The 14,715-nt window shown below is 39.2% G+C and overlaps 1 protein-coding gene across 1 annotated transcript in view; it reads left to right on the forward strand.

The window, feature by feature from the left end:
* The window catches only part of Fbn1 (fibrillin 1), a 228,134-nt gene that overhangs the window by 196,530 nt on the left and 16,889 nt on the right, over window positions 1–14,715 (forward strand). Inside the window, exons 50-58 of the mRNA XM_047539691.1 lie at window positions 2,783–2,908; window positions 6,964–7,113; window positions 7,481–7,546; window positions 7,791–7,907; window positions 9,788–9,907; window positions 11,421–11,543; window positions 12,960–13,091; window positions 13,210–13,335; window positions 13,849–14,055. Coding sequence (XP_047395647.1) covers window positions 2,783–2,908; window positions 6,964–7,113; window positions 7,481–7,546; window positions 7,791–7,907; window positions 9,788–9,907; window positions 11,421–11,543; window positions 12,960–13,091; window positions 13,210–13,335; window positions 13,849–14,055 — 1,167 coding nt within the window. The remainder of the gene's footprint in view (window positions 1–2,782; window positions 2,909–6,963; window positions 7,114–7,480; window positions 7,547–7,790; window positions 7,908–9,787; window positions 9,908–11,420; window positions 11,544–12,959; window positions 13,092–13,209; window positions 13,336–13,848; window positions 14,056–14,715) is intronic.

Genomic DNA, 14,715 nt, shown 5'->3' on the forward strand with positions numbered 1-14,715 from the left:
ATAAATAAATAGATTTAAATGGATTTTCAAGAAGTCACCTAGCTCACCTGCCTTTAAACAGGTCTGCATCTCATCCACAATGAGTACACATTTTCTCTACTCTTAATATTGTCAATGAGAAATTTTATTATATATCCAATTACCATCACTGTCAAGTGGTGGTATTTTAAATGGAGATATTTTATCCAAATTAAGTCTAAATTAAATTTATTCAGTATTATTTTACTTTTATTAAAGACTGGTTTTATTTACTCCTTAGTTAATGAATAATGCCCCTAAATGAATAGAATGAAGATATATAGAAAGAAAAATGACCTCTTAAGTGGTCTGTAGATCTGCCCATTCTATAATATTTGTTCTCATTATTAAGCAGCTGACAATTACAGGCTAATTTCTACTATAAGAAAAAGAATCATAGCCAATGACAAAAACAACAACCAAAAATAAATATTTGAGCATTTTTACAGAAAAGGTTGGATGTGGGAGTGAAGGGTGGAGGAGATTGGAATAATTCAATTGAGAACAGTTGAATTCATTAATAAACCACAAGGAATATGATACAATTTTAAAAACAATCTGATAATATGTAGCGATGGAAAAACTAACTTTACACTGTACAGGAAGATAATTATTTGGCATTGCTTATTTCTAGAATATCTATTTGTGGTATTTACAACATGAAGTCAAGATACTAAGTTAATTTCTTAACTTTTCCTGTGCTGGATGTTTTGCAAATAAAGTCATGTAATGCAAATGCATTTTGCTGTGAGCAGAACTGTTGGCACAAACACATTAAAATAAGAGATATAAGAGATATTTTTATTTTATTTATTTATTTATTTTGAGCTCTGGAGATTGACCCAGGGGCACTCAACTACTGAGCCACATCCCCAGCCCTTTTTATCTTTTATTTTGAGATAAGGTCTCACCGAGTGGCTGAGGACCTTGCAAACTTGCTGAGGCTGGCCTTGAACTTGCAATACTCTACCTCAGCCTCCCAAGCTGCTAGGATTACAGGCATTCATCACTGCCCTGAGCAAGATATTTAATATTTTGATAGAAAAAATTTTCCCAAAAATAGAATGACTCAGGATTAAGATTTAACTAGTTTCTTCACTGCAAATTCCTGCTAAAAGTTACGGGGGAGACGAGTGAATTTGTCCACATAGACTGGTCACACTTTTTCTAAAAGTAGAGTGATCATGCAATTTATAGATCAAATTGAGACAATTTTGGAAGTGAAAAAGGGCACTCACTATCAATAATGAAATGAGCTCAACAAGTATAAGCTGAGAGTCTTGGCAGCAAAGTAGGACATGTGGTAACCTAGGCCATTCAGAATCCAACATAGACTGCCCTTCACAGGAGCTAAGGTGTATTAATATACTAAAGAAAATGTGCCACAATCAAAGTGTATCAGGTTCTTGTTATCTATATGATGAAAGAAAAACTACAGCCTGTACAAGAAAGACATTTTTGTGTCTTCAGAAAAATTAACCTGCAAATCAGAATTAGTCTCTGTGATATCTTTAGTTTGTTTATATGGAATTGTGCTTATGTTCATGAATATTAGTGTCTTTGTAAAATACTTTTAGGGCTGTACCCTGGTATGTTGGGAAAAATGCTGTAGAGTGGAGGGAAGTAACTTTGGTTTAAAGACCTAGATCTCACATTGACATCAGCCTCAGAATTTATGCTTACTAGGGCTGGGGATGTAGCTCAGTGGTAGAGTACTTGCCTAGCATGTGTGAGGTCCTGGATTCAATCCTAAGCAAAAGGAAGAATAGAAGGGGAAGAGAAGAATTTCTGTGTACTGTACAGTGGTAAAGTGAAGTTTCTTGCCTCTTTGCCAGCCCAGGGCAGTATTGTTCCAATTTTTCTAAATAGCTAGGCATCCCAGTGAGAGATTTGTCATTGTATCTCTTAGAAGGCATTTGCAAATACCATTTGTACATCAAGAACTGTCAAAACTAATTTTTTAAAAATTTATATTTGTTCTAATTAGTTATACATGACAGCAGAATGCATTTCAATTCATTGTACATGAATAGAGCACAACTATTCATTTCTCTGTTTGTATATGATGTAGAGTCATGCCATTCATGCAATCATACAAGAACTTGGGTTAATGAGGTCAATCTTGTTCCATCATCTTTCTCACCCCCTTCACCCTTCCATCCCCTCACTCCCTTCTGCCCAATCCAAAGTTCCTCCATTCACTCCCCCATTATGGATCAGAATCCACATATCAGAGAAAAAATTGGCCTTTGGTTTTTTGGGGGATTGGTTTATTTCATTTAGCATGATATTCTCCAACTCCATCCATTTACCTGCAATGCCATAATTTTATTCTCCTTTAAGGCTGAGGAATATTCCATTGTGTATATATACCACAGTTTCTTTATCCATTCATCTATTGAAGGGAATCTAGGTTGGTTCCAAAGGTTAGTTATTGTGAATTGAACTGCTATAAACATTGATGTGGTTGCATCACTGCAGTATGCAAATTTTAAGTCTTTTGGGTATAGACGGAGGAGTGGGATAGCTGGGTCAAATGATAGTTCCATTTCAAGTTTTCTAAGGAATCTCCATACTGCTTTCCAGAGTGGGTTGAAAACATCATCATAACTTAGAAGTTCAGCTGATAGTGTTATGACACAGGAAAATGCTTTCATTATTGGAAGTTCTGAATCTCAGTTGCACTTTGTTCTTCCAAGTTTTGCATTTGGTACCTGATAGTGTCTCCATTGTGTTTTGACTTTGACATGTGTAATTCTTTTAGATATTGACGAATGTGTTGAAGAGCCAGAAATCTGTGCCTTGGGCACATGCAGTAACACTGAAGGCAGCTTCAAATGTCTGTGTCCAGAAGGGTTCTCCTTGTCCTCCACTGGAAGACGATGCCAAGGTAAATGGCTTTGAAGGCTTCAGACATTTGCTACCTTTTGTTTATTTGTTGTGGTCTTCCTTTTCAACATGGTAAAGCTCTGATTCTTTGTGAATGGGAAGATGGAGAGTTTTCATTCACCCCATGGTCAAATGATAACCACATATCAGAAGGTTCACTTTTTTTTTTTATGAAAAATGCTTTTTCTTCCTCAGCTAAAATGCGAATTTTGCCAATCAAGAAACTGACAGAAGAACAGTTTTGTTTCAATCATTTAACATCTGTGTAGTAAGAAGGTTCACTTTTTAAAAAAATTTTTAGTTATAAATGGACACAATTTTGTTATTTTATTTATTTATTTATTTATATGTGGTGCTGAGGATCGAACCCAGTGCCTCACATGTGCCAGGCAAGTGCTCTACCACTGAGCTATAACCCCAGTCCCAGAAGGTTCATTTTCAAGGTTTTTAAGATTAAAAACTCATCCATCAAGTTATGGTTGCTTAAACCGCTGTCTCGGCACTTCAACCCCTTTTCCCCCTAAGAACACATACAATGATAAGCCCATTAGTGGAGTTCACCAGGAGCCACTGAAGTGCTAAAGCCAGGGGGACACTCAGCTACACATGCCCTGCTTAAATGTAGATGCAAAGCTAGACCTTCAGACAGAGAAACATGTAGATTTATTCATGTGCCCCCAGGATCAGGTGTCCATCCCCTGTATCCAAATTCTCTAAGAAAGCAGAAAGTATATTTGAAGGGTCCAGATTCTTGGTGAGACACAGTCCATTTTCAAGAATACTGTCCACTATTTCAGGAAAGATTTTCAAGGTTTTCCAGGTTGAGTTTCAAATTAAAAAACAAATCAAAAAGAGCCTGAAAAGAGCCTGAACTTAAACATGTCACAGTGTATAATTAAATCCCAGAAAACGGCTTAGTTGTTTCTAAACAATGCAACTGTTAGGTGGCTATTCACTTATACAGATAAATCTCATGATTCCAGGGTATAGAAGGAACCCACAAATACAAACTTTTTTTGTTTTTGTTTTTGTTTTTTATTGCTGTTGTTTCCTACCAGTGGATTTTGGTGTTGAGTTAGGGTTTTTTGTTATTGTTTTGTATTTGTATGTGATTTTGGTTTGACTTCCATATTACCACATGAGAGTTGCTGGATATCATTTATGATTCCAAATATTGAGTTTTGGGACCCAGCCTATCATGCTTTAGTCTACAGCAGGTCTTTTAATGTTTTGGGAGCTCAGTTTCCTCATTTCTAACAACAGTAATACCTGCCCAATAGATCTTATTGAATATGTAGCAAAATTTTGTTAGTTTCTGAGTCATCTGTAGACCCTTGTTACTATTATTCTGTCTGATTGTTTACTTTTCAACTGATCACTTTAGAAGTATGGAGGCCAGAGTTGAGAGCCCTTTGGTTGGTTTGATCTTATAGGTCCCTACTAGAGGTTCACATGGATTTCAGGGTGGTGAGTGGGGTGGAGCTTGCTTCAAGCTGATATTCTGTGTGAATAGCACAGACCAGCCCCAGATAAAGTCTTAATTCCTGCTCCCTTGTTTGTGTGTGCCTTTGGCTCAGCCTGAGGTTGGAAAGAAAGCAGTGAGAAACCAGGTGTGAATCTGCCGATGTGGCAGCCCAGAGGAAACGCTGAGGCTATTAATTCAATTTGCACTGGCCTGTCACAGAGCAAGCTGACATTGCAGGAGAATCAGCCCAGCTGTGAGCAGCCCTGCCACATGCTCAGCTCCAGGAGGCAGAGCCAGAGTTGAGGAATGCAAGCAGGGAAAGTGACTTCGTAGTTCTGAAGAAATTTCAGAGGTCAGTGAGGGCTCTTTGCAGATGAACTGGTAAACAGGCAGCCTAGCGAGCCCTTAAGTACCTGTGCCAGCATGGCTCTCCTCCTCAATGCAAGCACCTTTGATTAATAAACCAAGTCTAGAGAACCACCACCAGCAAAAGTAACTCTCCCACAGAGTGCAGATTTTGCTGGAGCCCGGAAATTAAGTCCTGGGTTTTTCTTGTAAGATGACAAATTAGGAGTCAGACTTCCATTGCCCATGAAATGAGAAAATTCCACAGACTCATGGATTATGTTTTTGAAGCAGCAAATACCATGGCACTCAGGTGGACAGATTGTCCCTGAAGACCACAGGTATACACGAGCCACTCCCTCTTGAAAAGTTCAATGAAAGGAATTTGTCACTTACACTGACTTGAAACTTCGTGCATTTCAGTCTCTGTCTAAACCCAAGATTTGGGACTGGGGGGGTGCAGGGGAATAGTGTGGGGAAGATAGGGCAGGGGTATGGAACAAGGTCAGCAACTGAAGGAAAAGAGGGAGGGAATGTTAACACCCCAGTAGCAGAACATGAACGGATCTAGGTTTAAAAGAAATACAACAAAGTGGAAGATAAAGGGGAGAGTTAAGTTTTAATATATTTGTTGAGACAGTTCTAGGCATAAATAATAAAGCAACATGGATGAATATAAAGCATTGCATGTGACTAAAAATGAAGAATAAAGGAAACCAAAAAGTATCCTCCAAGAAATAAAAGTTTGTAAAATCTTCAAGTTTCTCAGCAAAGTGAACAGGAGTGGCAGATATGCTGAAGGACAAGGACTGAATTTTATTGCTTTTGAACTTCAAAAGGGTAGTTCACTGAAAGGTGCCTGCTAGGAATTGACCTTGGCATGTGGGAAGTGGAGTGGAAACTGCAAAGATGATTTTTCTGGAATAGCCAGGAAGAGTCGAGCAAGTTCATTGGGGAGGCCGACTGAATTTGACTAACAAAGCTTGAAAGATAGTAGATAGATGATAGATAGATAGATAGATAGATAGATAGATAGATAGATATTAACTCATGAAGCCTTTTCTTCCATGATCCTTACCAACTATTATTTTTGCATTTTGAAATTGAAGCTGGTGAACTTGCTTTAACGTAATTGCACAGGTGGTTCTGACAGTAGGCTTCCTGAGATTGGAAAACAATCGTGGGAGAGAATGAAGAAGGCAGAGATGGTCAGCATTAAAGAAAATGGATCTGAAAGCATTTCCTTAAAGTCTGCAGATTACAGCCCCTGTGTAATGAGAGGAGTTGTGCAAGGTCTTGGAAGTCGAGCTTGAAGGAAAACACATTCCAGACCACGGGATGAGCTCACTTCGTAGAGTCACCCAATTTTTTCTACAAGAAATGGAAAAATCAGTTTCCAATTATGTCAAGCAATGTTGGAGAATTTTATAGGAAAGAGATCCCATCTTCCATGGAGTCACCAAACAATAACCAATGTTAAAGAAATATGTATGTTCTTTGAAAGCAAGATTGTTCTGCTCTCTCCCACCGATAGCTCTGCTCTCCTTTTTCCTTCTTTCCCTCTCTGTTGAGCTGAACAAATGTCTGCTGAAAATTTAACTGATGTGGCCATGTGTGCATGTGTGTGTAGAATCTGCTGAAAGCCCCGCTTGCATCTTGTACCCAACAGTTCTCTGAGTAGTTATTTCAGTGACTGACCCTTGTGTTAACAGTTCCCAAAATTGCCATTTCTTTATTTTCTCTACACCTGTGAACTGGGTTTTTTATTTTGGTTCCACGGCTTAGGAGGTTCAGAATCACCAACTAAAGTGTGCTGTCACCTACATCTTAGGACCAGAAGGCTTTCTTATCCTATGTGCTTGCTAAATGTTGTATGGAAACCCGTGGAAGCATAGCTATCAATGAGAGGATCTTCTGAATGATTTCATCTGTGAACATTCCAATCCTGAAGTCACTGATGAATGTCAGTTTTGAAAACTGACAGTGTTGTATTTTATTATTCACATCAGGTTATTTTGAAATATTGCCTGAAACAAGAAATAACGAAGTTAAAACTGCATGGATTCATTCATGAGATCTTACTAGGTTACCTGGGACTTCAACAATCTCAGCTCGGTCACTTAGTCACTTATGGAGTTTTGCTATAGTAATAAGAGAACACATTTGACTTGGTGGGTTGTTTTTTGTTTATACAACAAAGATTCAGTAGGAAAGTAACTGAAAAGTATCATGAATTTATGCTGCAGATCTGCGAATGAGCTACTGTTATGCAAAGTTCGAAGGAGGAAAGTGTTCATCCCCCAAATCCAGAAATCACTCCAAACAGGAATGCTGCTGTGCCTTGAAGGGAGAAGGCTGGGGAGATCCCTGTGAGCTGTGTCCCACGGAGCCTGATGGTATGTCTGATGTCTCTATTCTCTTTGTACCATCCCATGTACAACAGGGTCATGAAATAATTAAGATTATAGGCTTAACAAAAAGGCAATTGAATTATAAGTCTAATTAGAGTGTTCACTAAAAATCATTTTCTCTCAGGAGCTGGGTATCTTCTTTGTAACTGTGTTATGAATCCGAGATGCCCAAGGAGTGGATACCATATCTTTGGGAGTCTTGTTAACTTCCCTTGGTTTTGGGGCCTGTCTTGCTTGTTACTTCTTAGCATGAGCAGCATGAGGCCATTTTGCTGCCACAGAATGCTTGGGGAAAAACCTGTGACTAATTCCTCCTGGTCTGTCTATTAATGAGTGTGTGTCTCCACTGCAGAGGCTTTCCGCCAGATCTGTCCCTACGGAAGTGGGATCATTGTGGGACCTGATGATTCAGCAGTTGGTGAGTAGCTTGTGCTAGATTCTCAATATCTCTGTATTTTCAGCTAGCCTGTTCTTTGTGATTTCTACAGTTCTTATTTTCCACATCTGTCTTAAAAAAATTAAGCTCTACATTTTCATTATTTCATTTAGAAACCAATTATATTTGATACAAAAATTCATTGATTAAACACTGAAATAATCATAATTTATCTTTGTGTTAAGAAAAATACCTTTGTATTCACTGTTTTTTCCCTTCCTTTAAGATATGGATGAGTGCAAAGAACCCGATGTCTGTAAACACGGGCAATGTATCAACACAGATGGCTCCTATCGCTGCGAGTGTCCCTTTGGTTATATTCTAGAAGGGAATGAATGTGTGGGTGAGTAATAAGTCAGTTTCTTCCATTGGGATATTGCAGATTAGAAATTAAGCTGCAGGCTGGGGATATAGCTCAGTTGGTACAGTGCTTGCCTTGCAAGCACAAGGCCCTGGGTTCAATCCCCAGCACCGCAAAAAAAAGAAAAAAGAAATTAAGCTGCGCAGCATTCATACTGGGGAGTGTAACTACTTACTAAGATGGGACTTTAGGTTCGGTCCTTCCATTCATATTTTCTTCAGTTAGAACAGATAGCTGAGTCCCCAGCTTGGTGCTAGGCTCTGGGGCTGCTGAAGTGAACCAAGCAGAGACGGTCCTTCCTGACACAGACCTCACCATCTCATAAGAAAGACAGACAGAGGACATGTCTTGAGAGATACTGAAAGGATGACACCATGATGAAAGTCTTTATGAAATTAAAAAAAAGGGAAAAAAAAGTTAATGGTCATAATCTTATTCTGTTAGTATATAAAATACAAAATTTATTTGGTTTTATACATTTAGTAATATGAAAGGCCATATACCAGTTTAAATTCCTCTTGTTTTAACCCTCTTATTAAAATTTCAAGGAATGGCTCCTGTGGTGGACCTCTGACCCTTAATCCAGACTAACTACAACTTAAATCCAAGTGTTGTTCCAAAGCAATTCGATATAACCTGACTTAATAGTGGCAAAAGTGCTGAGAGTTTGTCTGTGTCAATTAAAAAGCGCTCTTTTCATACAAGGAAACAGGTTTGAGGATTTCAGCCTCATCTAAGGCTAAGAGAACTCAGGAGAGTTCTTAAGCCTTTCTAGACCTTAGAATGTAATATTATGCAGATGAACTAATTGATTTCTAATTACCTTTGCACTCTAAAATGCAATGATATTGTCATTTTTATTAACTTGAAGCATAAATAATACTCTTGACTGTGAAATGTGATTTTGTGGCAGAACAAAAGCCCTTTTGTCAAGGCTTTCCTTTTGGAGTCTTCAGTTAGTGCTCCGGTTCACGTGCACAATGAGCCTCCTTGCCTTCCATCTCTCTCCCATGTCCTCTTGCCTTCGCTCCCTGACTTCAGGACTCCAACACAAGATGTAACCCTATGATAGTCCACCACTCTAATGATTGCTAAAATAATCATTTTATTTCTAAAAAAGTTTTCCTTTCCCAAGGGAAGATTCTCTCCTCAAAGGGATGCGTCAGCATCAAGAACAGCAAATGCTCCAGGTGGATGGGTTAGGGGGCATATATATTTTTTATGTCTCCTTGGTAAGATGTCTTCTCTTTCCACAGTTGTTTAGAGAGGTCAGACCCCAAACATATTTTTTCTAGCCTTTCTTCTGCCAAATGTAAACCATCTGGTTTTAACGGAATCAACAAAATCTGCTCGAAGCTTGATTTTATCCAATGTATTAATTCTGCTTAACCTCTGGTCTCTTATTTTGCATAAGTTTAGTCTTCTATTTTATATCTGGCAAGAATCCACCATGTTTAAAGCTTCTTGTAGAGTGATGTAATGTAGGGTTGAGCTGGAGACGTATTTCTATCTTTAAACAAGCAGAAACTTCTGACTGCTTATAGGAGCTTTGTTTTAACCATTAGCACATCTGCCTCCAGGAGAAGACACACTTCCACAAAATGTGGGAGGCTGGAGACATACAGAAGGGCAGTATAAGGTCCAGAAGTTCAGGTACTCTCACTGTCAATGCCACTAAGTCAAATTTCAGCTACAAACCTGTGATCATAAGACATACACATTCCTTCCCTGCAAGAGTAGAATAAGAATTAAACATGGTATCAGAGATCACAGTGCTCTGATAGAATGAAAGGCCTTATTTGGATTCAAGCCTTTTTTATCTCAGTGCATCATGTTTTGGACATATCCTTGGTCACTTGCAGATACTGATGAATGTTCCGTGGGCAATCCTTGTGGAAATGGAACCTGCAAGAATGTGATTGGAGGTTTTGAGTGCACCTGTGAGGAAGGATTTGAGCCTGGTCCAATGATGACGTGTGAAGGTAAGCCTGTTAAACACAGAATAGGTGGTTAGGTGTATCATAGGAACAATAGGCTGATTACAGTTCTTTAATATTGAATACCAGAGTGTATAGAATAAAAATCATCTGGACCTGATGGGCCGTCCCATCATTTCTCCTCTGTGTGGCCTTCTCTCTGAAGGGTATCAAAGAAAGATGTAGGTGGCCCACGGCACAAGTTACACTGTATATCACACAGAGTTCTTGTTGGTGTGTCCCCACCACTTGTATTTGAATACAACTTCTGTCTTATGTACCACCTTCTGTCTTATTTTCTATTTCCTCTTCTTTTTCTTCTCTCCTTTTCTCTTCTTTTCTATTTGAAGAAATATTTGCACAATGAGATAACCACAACATCCTATAGCTGTGTGGAGGCAGTCACAGAATGAGGTTGCCATATAAGCATATAAGCATCTCAAACTGTCCATCAGTGACCCTGGTGGGATGTATGTAGAACAAAGGAAAGGGCAGGCAGGACTGGAAGAGTGGTGTTCTCCAAGGGTGTCGTCCAGACCATTTACCTCAGCATCACCTGGGAATTGCTAGAAATGCAAAATGTCACACCTCTGATCTCTGCTGGGTCAGAAACTGTTAGAATGGGATCTGGAAGCCTTCCAGGTGATCTGACACCCTCCTGAGTTGAATTCAGTGGCCTAAGAAAAGAATGAAGTCGGGAGTGGGGAGGTAGCAAGCCAAGTTGGTGTTAAAGGGAGCTCTTCAACAAGATATGGATCATCAATAGCATTTTCAGAGTTGTTGGTGAGTCTTTAAAGGTTTTGACTAAAACCTGATCAGGGCTCTCACTATATTCTCAGTCAGTGTCTTAGACAGCAACAGGATCTTTGAGATGGTCTGTTTAACCCTGCTTTTCAAAAACACATGGTTTGAAACCATGAAATTGACTAAAGTCACTTTTGTCCATTAATGATGAAGTCATTCCTATCTATTTAAGACTGGAAGCAGGACCCCTCTGTGATCTAGGTCTCTCTGTAAGAATACAGTGATCCACAATGCCATTTTCTTGGACAAAAGAATCACTGTTATCTTACAGGAACCTTTTGGTATTGGGAGGGACAGTTAACAATATTGGAGGGATCAGCTTCTGTTCTGACCACAATGGTTTTGGCTTAATGGGGCAAAACAGATCTCAAATCCATATAACTGTAGGAAGTGGCAGAGGGTTAGCCTAAGTCTTCCAAGCCAGAAATTCAGAAAAGTCCCCTGTATGAGGGTGATTTATAATTTCTCATCCACCTAAATAACTGTTAATAATTATACCAGGACAAAAACAAAACTGGACTGTGCTGGGGAACCAGTATGTATGATCACCCTACTTATACTAAATATAATAGCCAACTCATTCGATAATTTCCTAGGAATCAGTGATTGCTTGGTTCATCCATGCTTATGACAATTTCAGCTTTTGATTACATTTCTTCTTCTCGTTGCTGTCAATGTCCATGATACATTATTTCCTTACTTTCTTCTCCTGCAGATATAAATGAATGTGCCCAGAATCCTCTGCTCTGTGCCTTCCGATGTGTAAATACTTATGGGTCCTATGAATGCAAATGTCCCGCTGGATATGTTCTAAGAGAAGACAAGAGGATGTGCAAAGGTGAGACATTCACATTTAAGCTCAGCTAAGCAGAAAGCTCTGACTCTATCTATGATAGGAGATGTCCCTCCAAAGCTTCCCTTGGTAGTGGAGGGCTGGGAAGCTGTAAACATACAGGCCAGGGATAATTTAGGGATGTCCCTGTCACCATTTCTAAGCTGTAGCTTGAAGCACCATTGAGGTAAGACAAAAGTTGCCCTGCAGGTCCTTTATCAGTTCACTGTGCAGAATCTGCCTGAGATGTGCCTGACACTCTACCAGATGTGAAGATAAAAAAAGAAAAAAACATTTTTCCACATCCATGAAACTCAATATGAAGCAACTGAGACAAGATATAAATAAATAATCATAATACTGTGTGGTAAGTGCTGTGGGGGTTATATATACACAATGATCCAAGAAGGAAGGAGTATATGAGAACATAAAAAGAGGGTATCCCCCTCACCAATAGATATTGTGTTCCAAGAATGGGGCAGCACATGGATCTACCTTAGTTAACCACATTCACTGAAAATACTTACTGAACACATGCAGTTTTCAAAGCTCTGGACTAGTCTGCATTATGCAAACCTGGGTGATCCTGCATCTGGTCCTTGAAGAACTCTGGTGTGCTCCTCCCGAGGTCTTAAATGAGTAGACACCTGTTCTCGCAAGATAGCCTCAATACAATTATGCTTGATAATGGAGAGATTTCCTAAGTGATCACATGCAGGATAAAGTCCAAATTCCCCAGCTCAGAACACATACAAGGGAATAAGGAAATAAGGAAATGCAACAGAATGAAAAGTAAAAGGCAAAGAAGACCCAGCCAGCCCCAGAAAAAAGGAAATGAAGGAGAGAAGACCCAGTGGAAAATAAGACATTGTGAATGCTTGTCTTTTCATCAATGTATGACAACCAAAGCTTTTATTATCCCAAATATTATATCATATTAATGATGTGACCTTATTAAAATAAGAGCATATTATAGCATATCATGTTATAACTACTGTGTAACAGAGATTTGGGTTTATTACATTATAATCCATTGTGCTTATTTAATAGCATATTATATGTCATGATTATAATGCTGTTAAATTTTCAGTATGTTATAAAATAGTATATTATAGTAACATAAAACCTTTAAAATGTTTCAACAAAGGAATATAATGAAGGAAGGGAATAGAGGAAAGGCATGATTAGAATCATGCTTCTGAAAGGGTTATCTCTTGGTTAGGGAGGAATTTCTTCAAGTTCAAAGGTGGCTAGAAGACTTCTTCCCATTTTTAAGAGGTCATTGTTCAAGAAATAATGACGGAAATAAGGCCAATGCTGAAATAACATAGATGAAGATTGCTTACTTACTACTGCTCAGTTTAAAAGGCAGATATTTCATGCAACTTCTCCTATGAATCTGTGATTACACATTCTTTACAGATGAGGACGAATGTGAAGAGGGAAAACATGAATGTGCTGAAAAGCAAATGGAATGCAAGAACCTCATTGGCACATACATGTGCATCTGCGGACCTGGGTACCAGCGAAGACCTGATGGAGAAGGCTGTGTTGGTAAGAGGATCTCTGAGCAAGGAGCTCTGGGGAGGCAGAAATGAGGAAGAGGAATCTACCTTTCTATAAAACAGTCAGCTGACTCCTTTTGTTTTGGGCCCTTGATGAAACCAAACAGATGAGAACGAGTGTCAGACAAAGCCGGGGATCTGTGAGAACGGGCGCTGCCTCAACACCCTGGGGAGCTACACCTGCGAGTGCAATGATGGGTTCACCCCAAGCCCCACCCAGGATGAGTGCCTGGGTGAGTACCTCCACCCCACACTGGGACACTAATAAGAGAAAATGTCAAAATTGAGTAAGGGTTAAAAATGTTCATATTTTGGAGATGACTTAGTAACCGTGATTGTCCCTTGGGCTAAGCACCACCCTGCAGCTAAATTCTTCCTTTACTAATTGTATCACTGAATCACTTGCTTGGAATTTCTTCATTGGCAGCCTCCATTTCCATGTTTCTCTGCCCCTCTTGCAATAGCATGATTATTACGACTATTTCCCAGATTTCTGGGAGCACATAGAGTTATAAGCTTATCTAGGCTGATGCCTTTCTGACAATTTACTGAATTTCTTGTCTTGTTTCCTTCAGAGGTCATCCTTTCTCTCTTACTGCTGTTTCCAGCTTTCCCTTCTCGCTCCTTCTTGTCCAGGGTAAAGTGTTACATCCTTTTTTGGTTTTTATATCTGACCAAATTCTTAATACCCTGTTATGCTCGTAAAATTCTCTGAAATCCTCTTTGCTCTGTAATGTACCTTCCAGACAACCGGGAAGGGTACTGCTTCACAGAGGTGCTGCAAAACATGTGTCAGATCGGCTCGAGCAACAGGAATCCCGTCACCAAGTCTGAGTGCTGTTGTGATGGAGGGAGAGGCTGGGGTCCCCACTGTGAGATCTGCCCTTTCCAGGGCACCGTGGCTTTCAAGAAACTCTGCCCCCATGGCCGAGGATTCATGACCAATGGAGCAGGTACTGCATTTATCATCCAAAAGTACTTTCAGGGAGTCTATTTGTTTCTCTATGAAAAACAGATAAGAATGTGTAATCTACAATATGGGCCTAGGATGAGTTACTTATTTGAGATTAACAAGAACTCTTCATCATAGTGTTTTAGACATTCAAGTTCATTTGCCAAAGTGTCCTTGGTTCACTAGATGAAGTTGTATGTGCTTGGGTCCCTGCCTCTGCAAGAATCTTCAACTATTTAAATAGAAGTTTGCTGTAAGTTAGTTGTGGGTTACTCAGATAATTTTTAGATAAATCTTGACATAAGTGATTGTTAAATTCCAGTCCACCAATAAATATGTATTTTAACTCATAAAATTATCTAAAACATATAACATCAAAGAAGTATAAATAATGCTGTTATGCCAGCAGTTAAACACAATTGCATCTTTAAAAGCACAAGCTGTCAACCAGAGGGAGGTAAGGGGGCTGTCCAGTGTCTCAGGCCTGTCACTTGTATGAGTTCCATGTTTAGCAATGTTTTTAGTTCATAAAAGGACTGAGTAGAGGAGAGAGTTGTTTTTTGGTTGTTATTGTTGTTGCTGTTTTTTGCTGTTTTGTTTTGTTTTATTGAGCTCCTTGGGAGGGAACTGAAGGTGAGGAAGAAAGGAGTTTTAAAAGGAT

The sequence above is a fragment of the Sciurus carolinensis genome, chromosome 2 (assembly GCF_902686445.1).
Source record: "Sciurus carolinensis chromosome 2, mSciCar1.2, whole genome shotgun sequence".
Classification (NCBI taxonomy): Eukaryota; Metazoa; Chordata; class Mammalia; order Rodentia; family Sciuridae; genus Sciurus; species Sciurus carolinensis.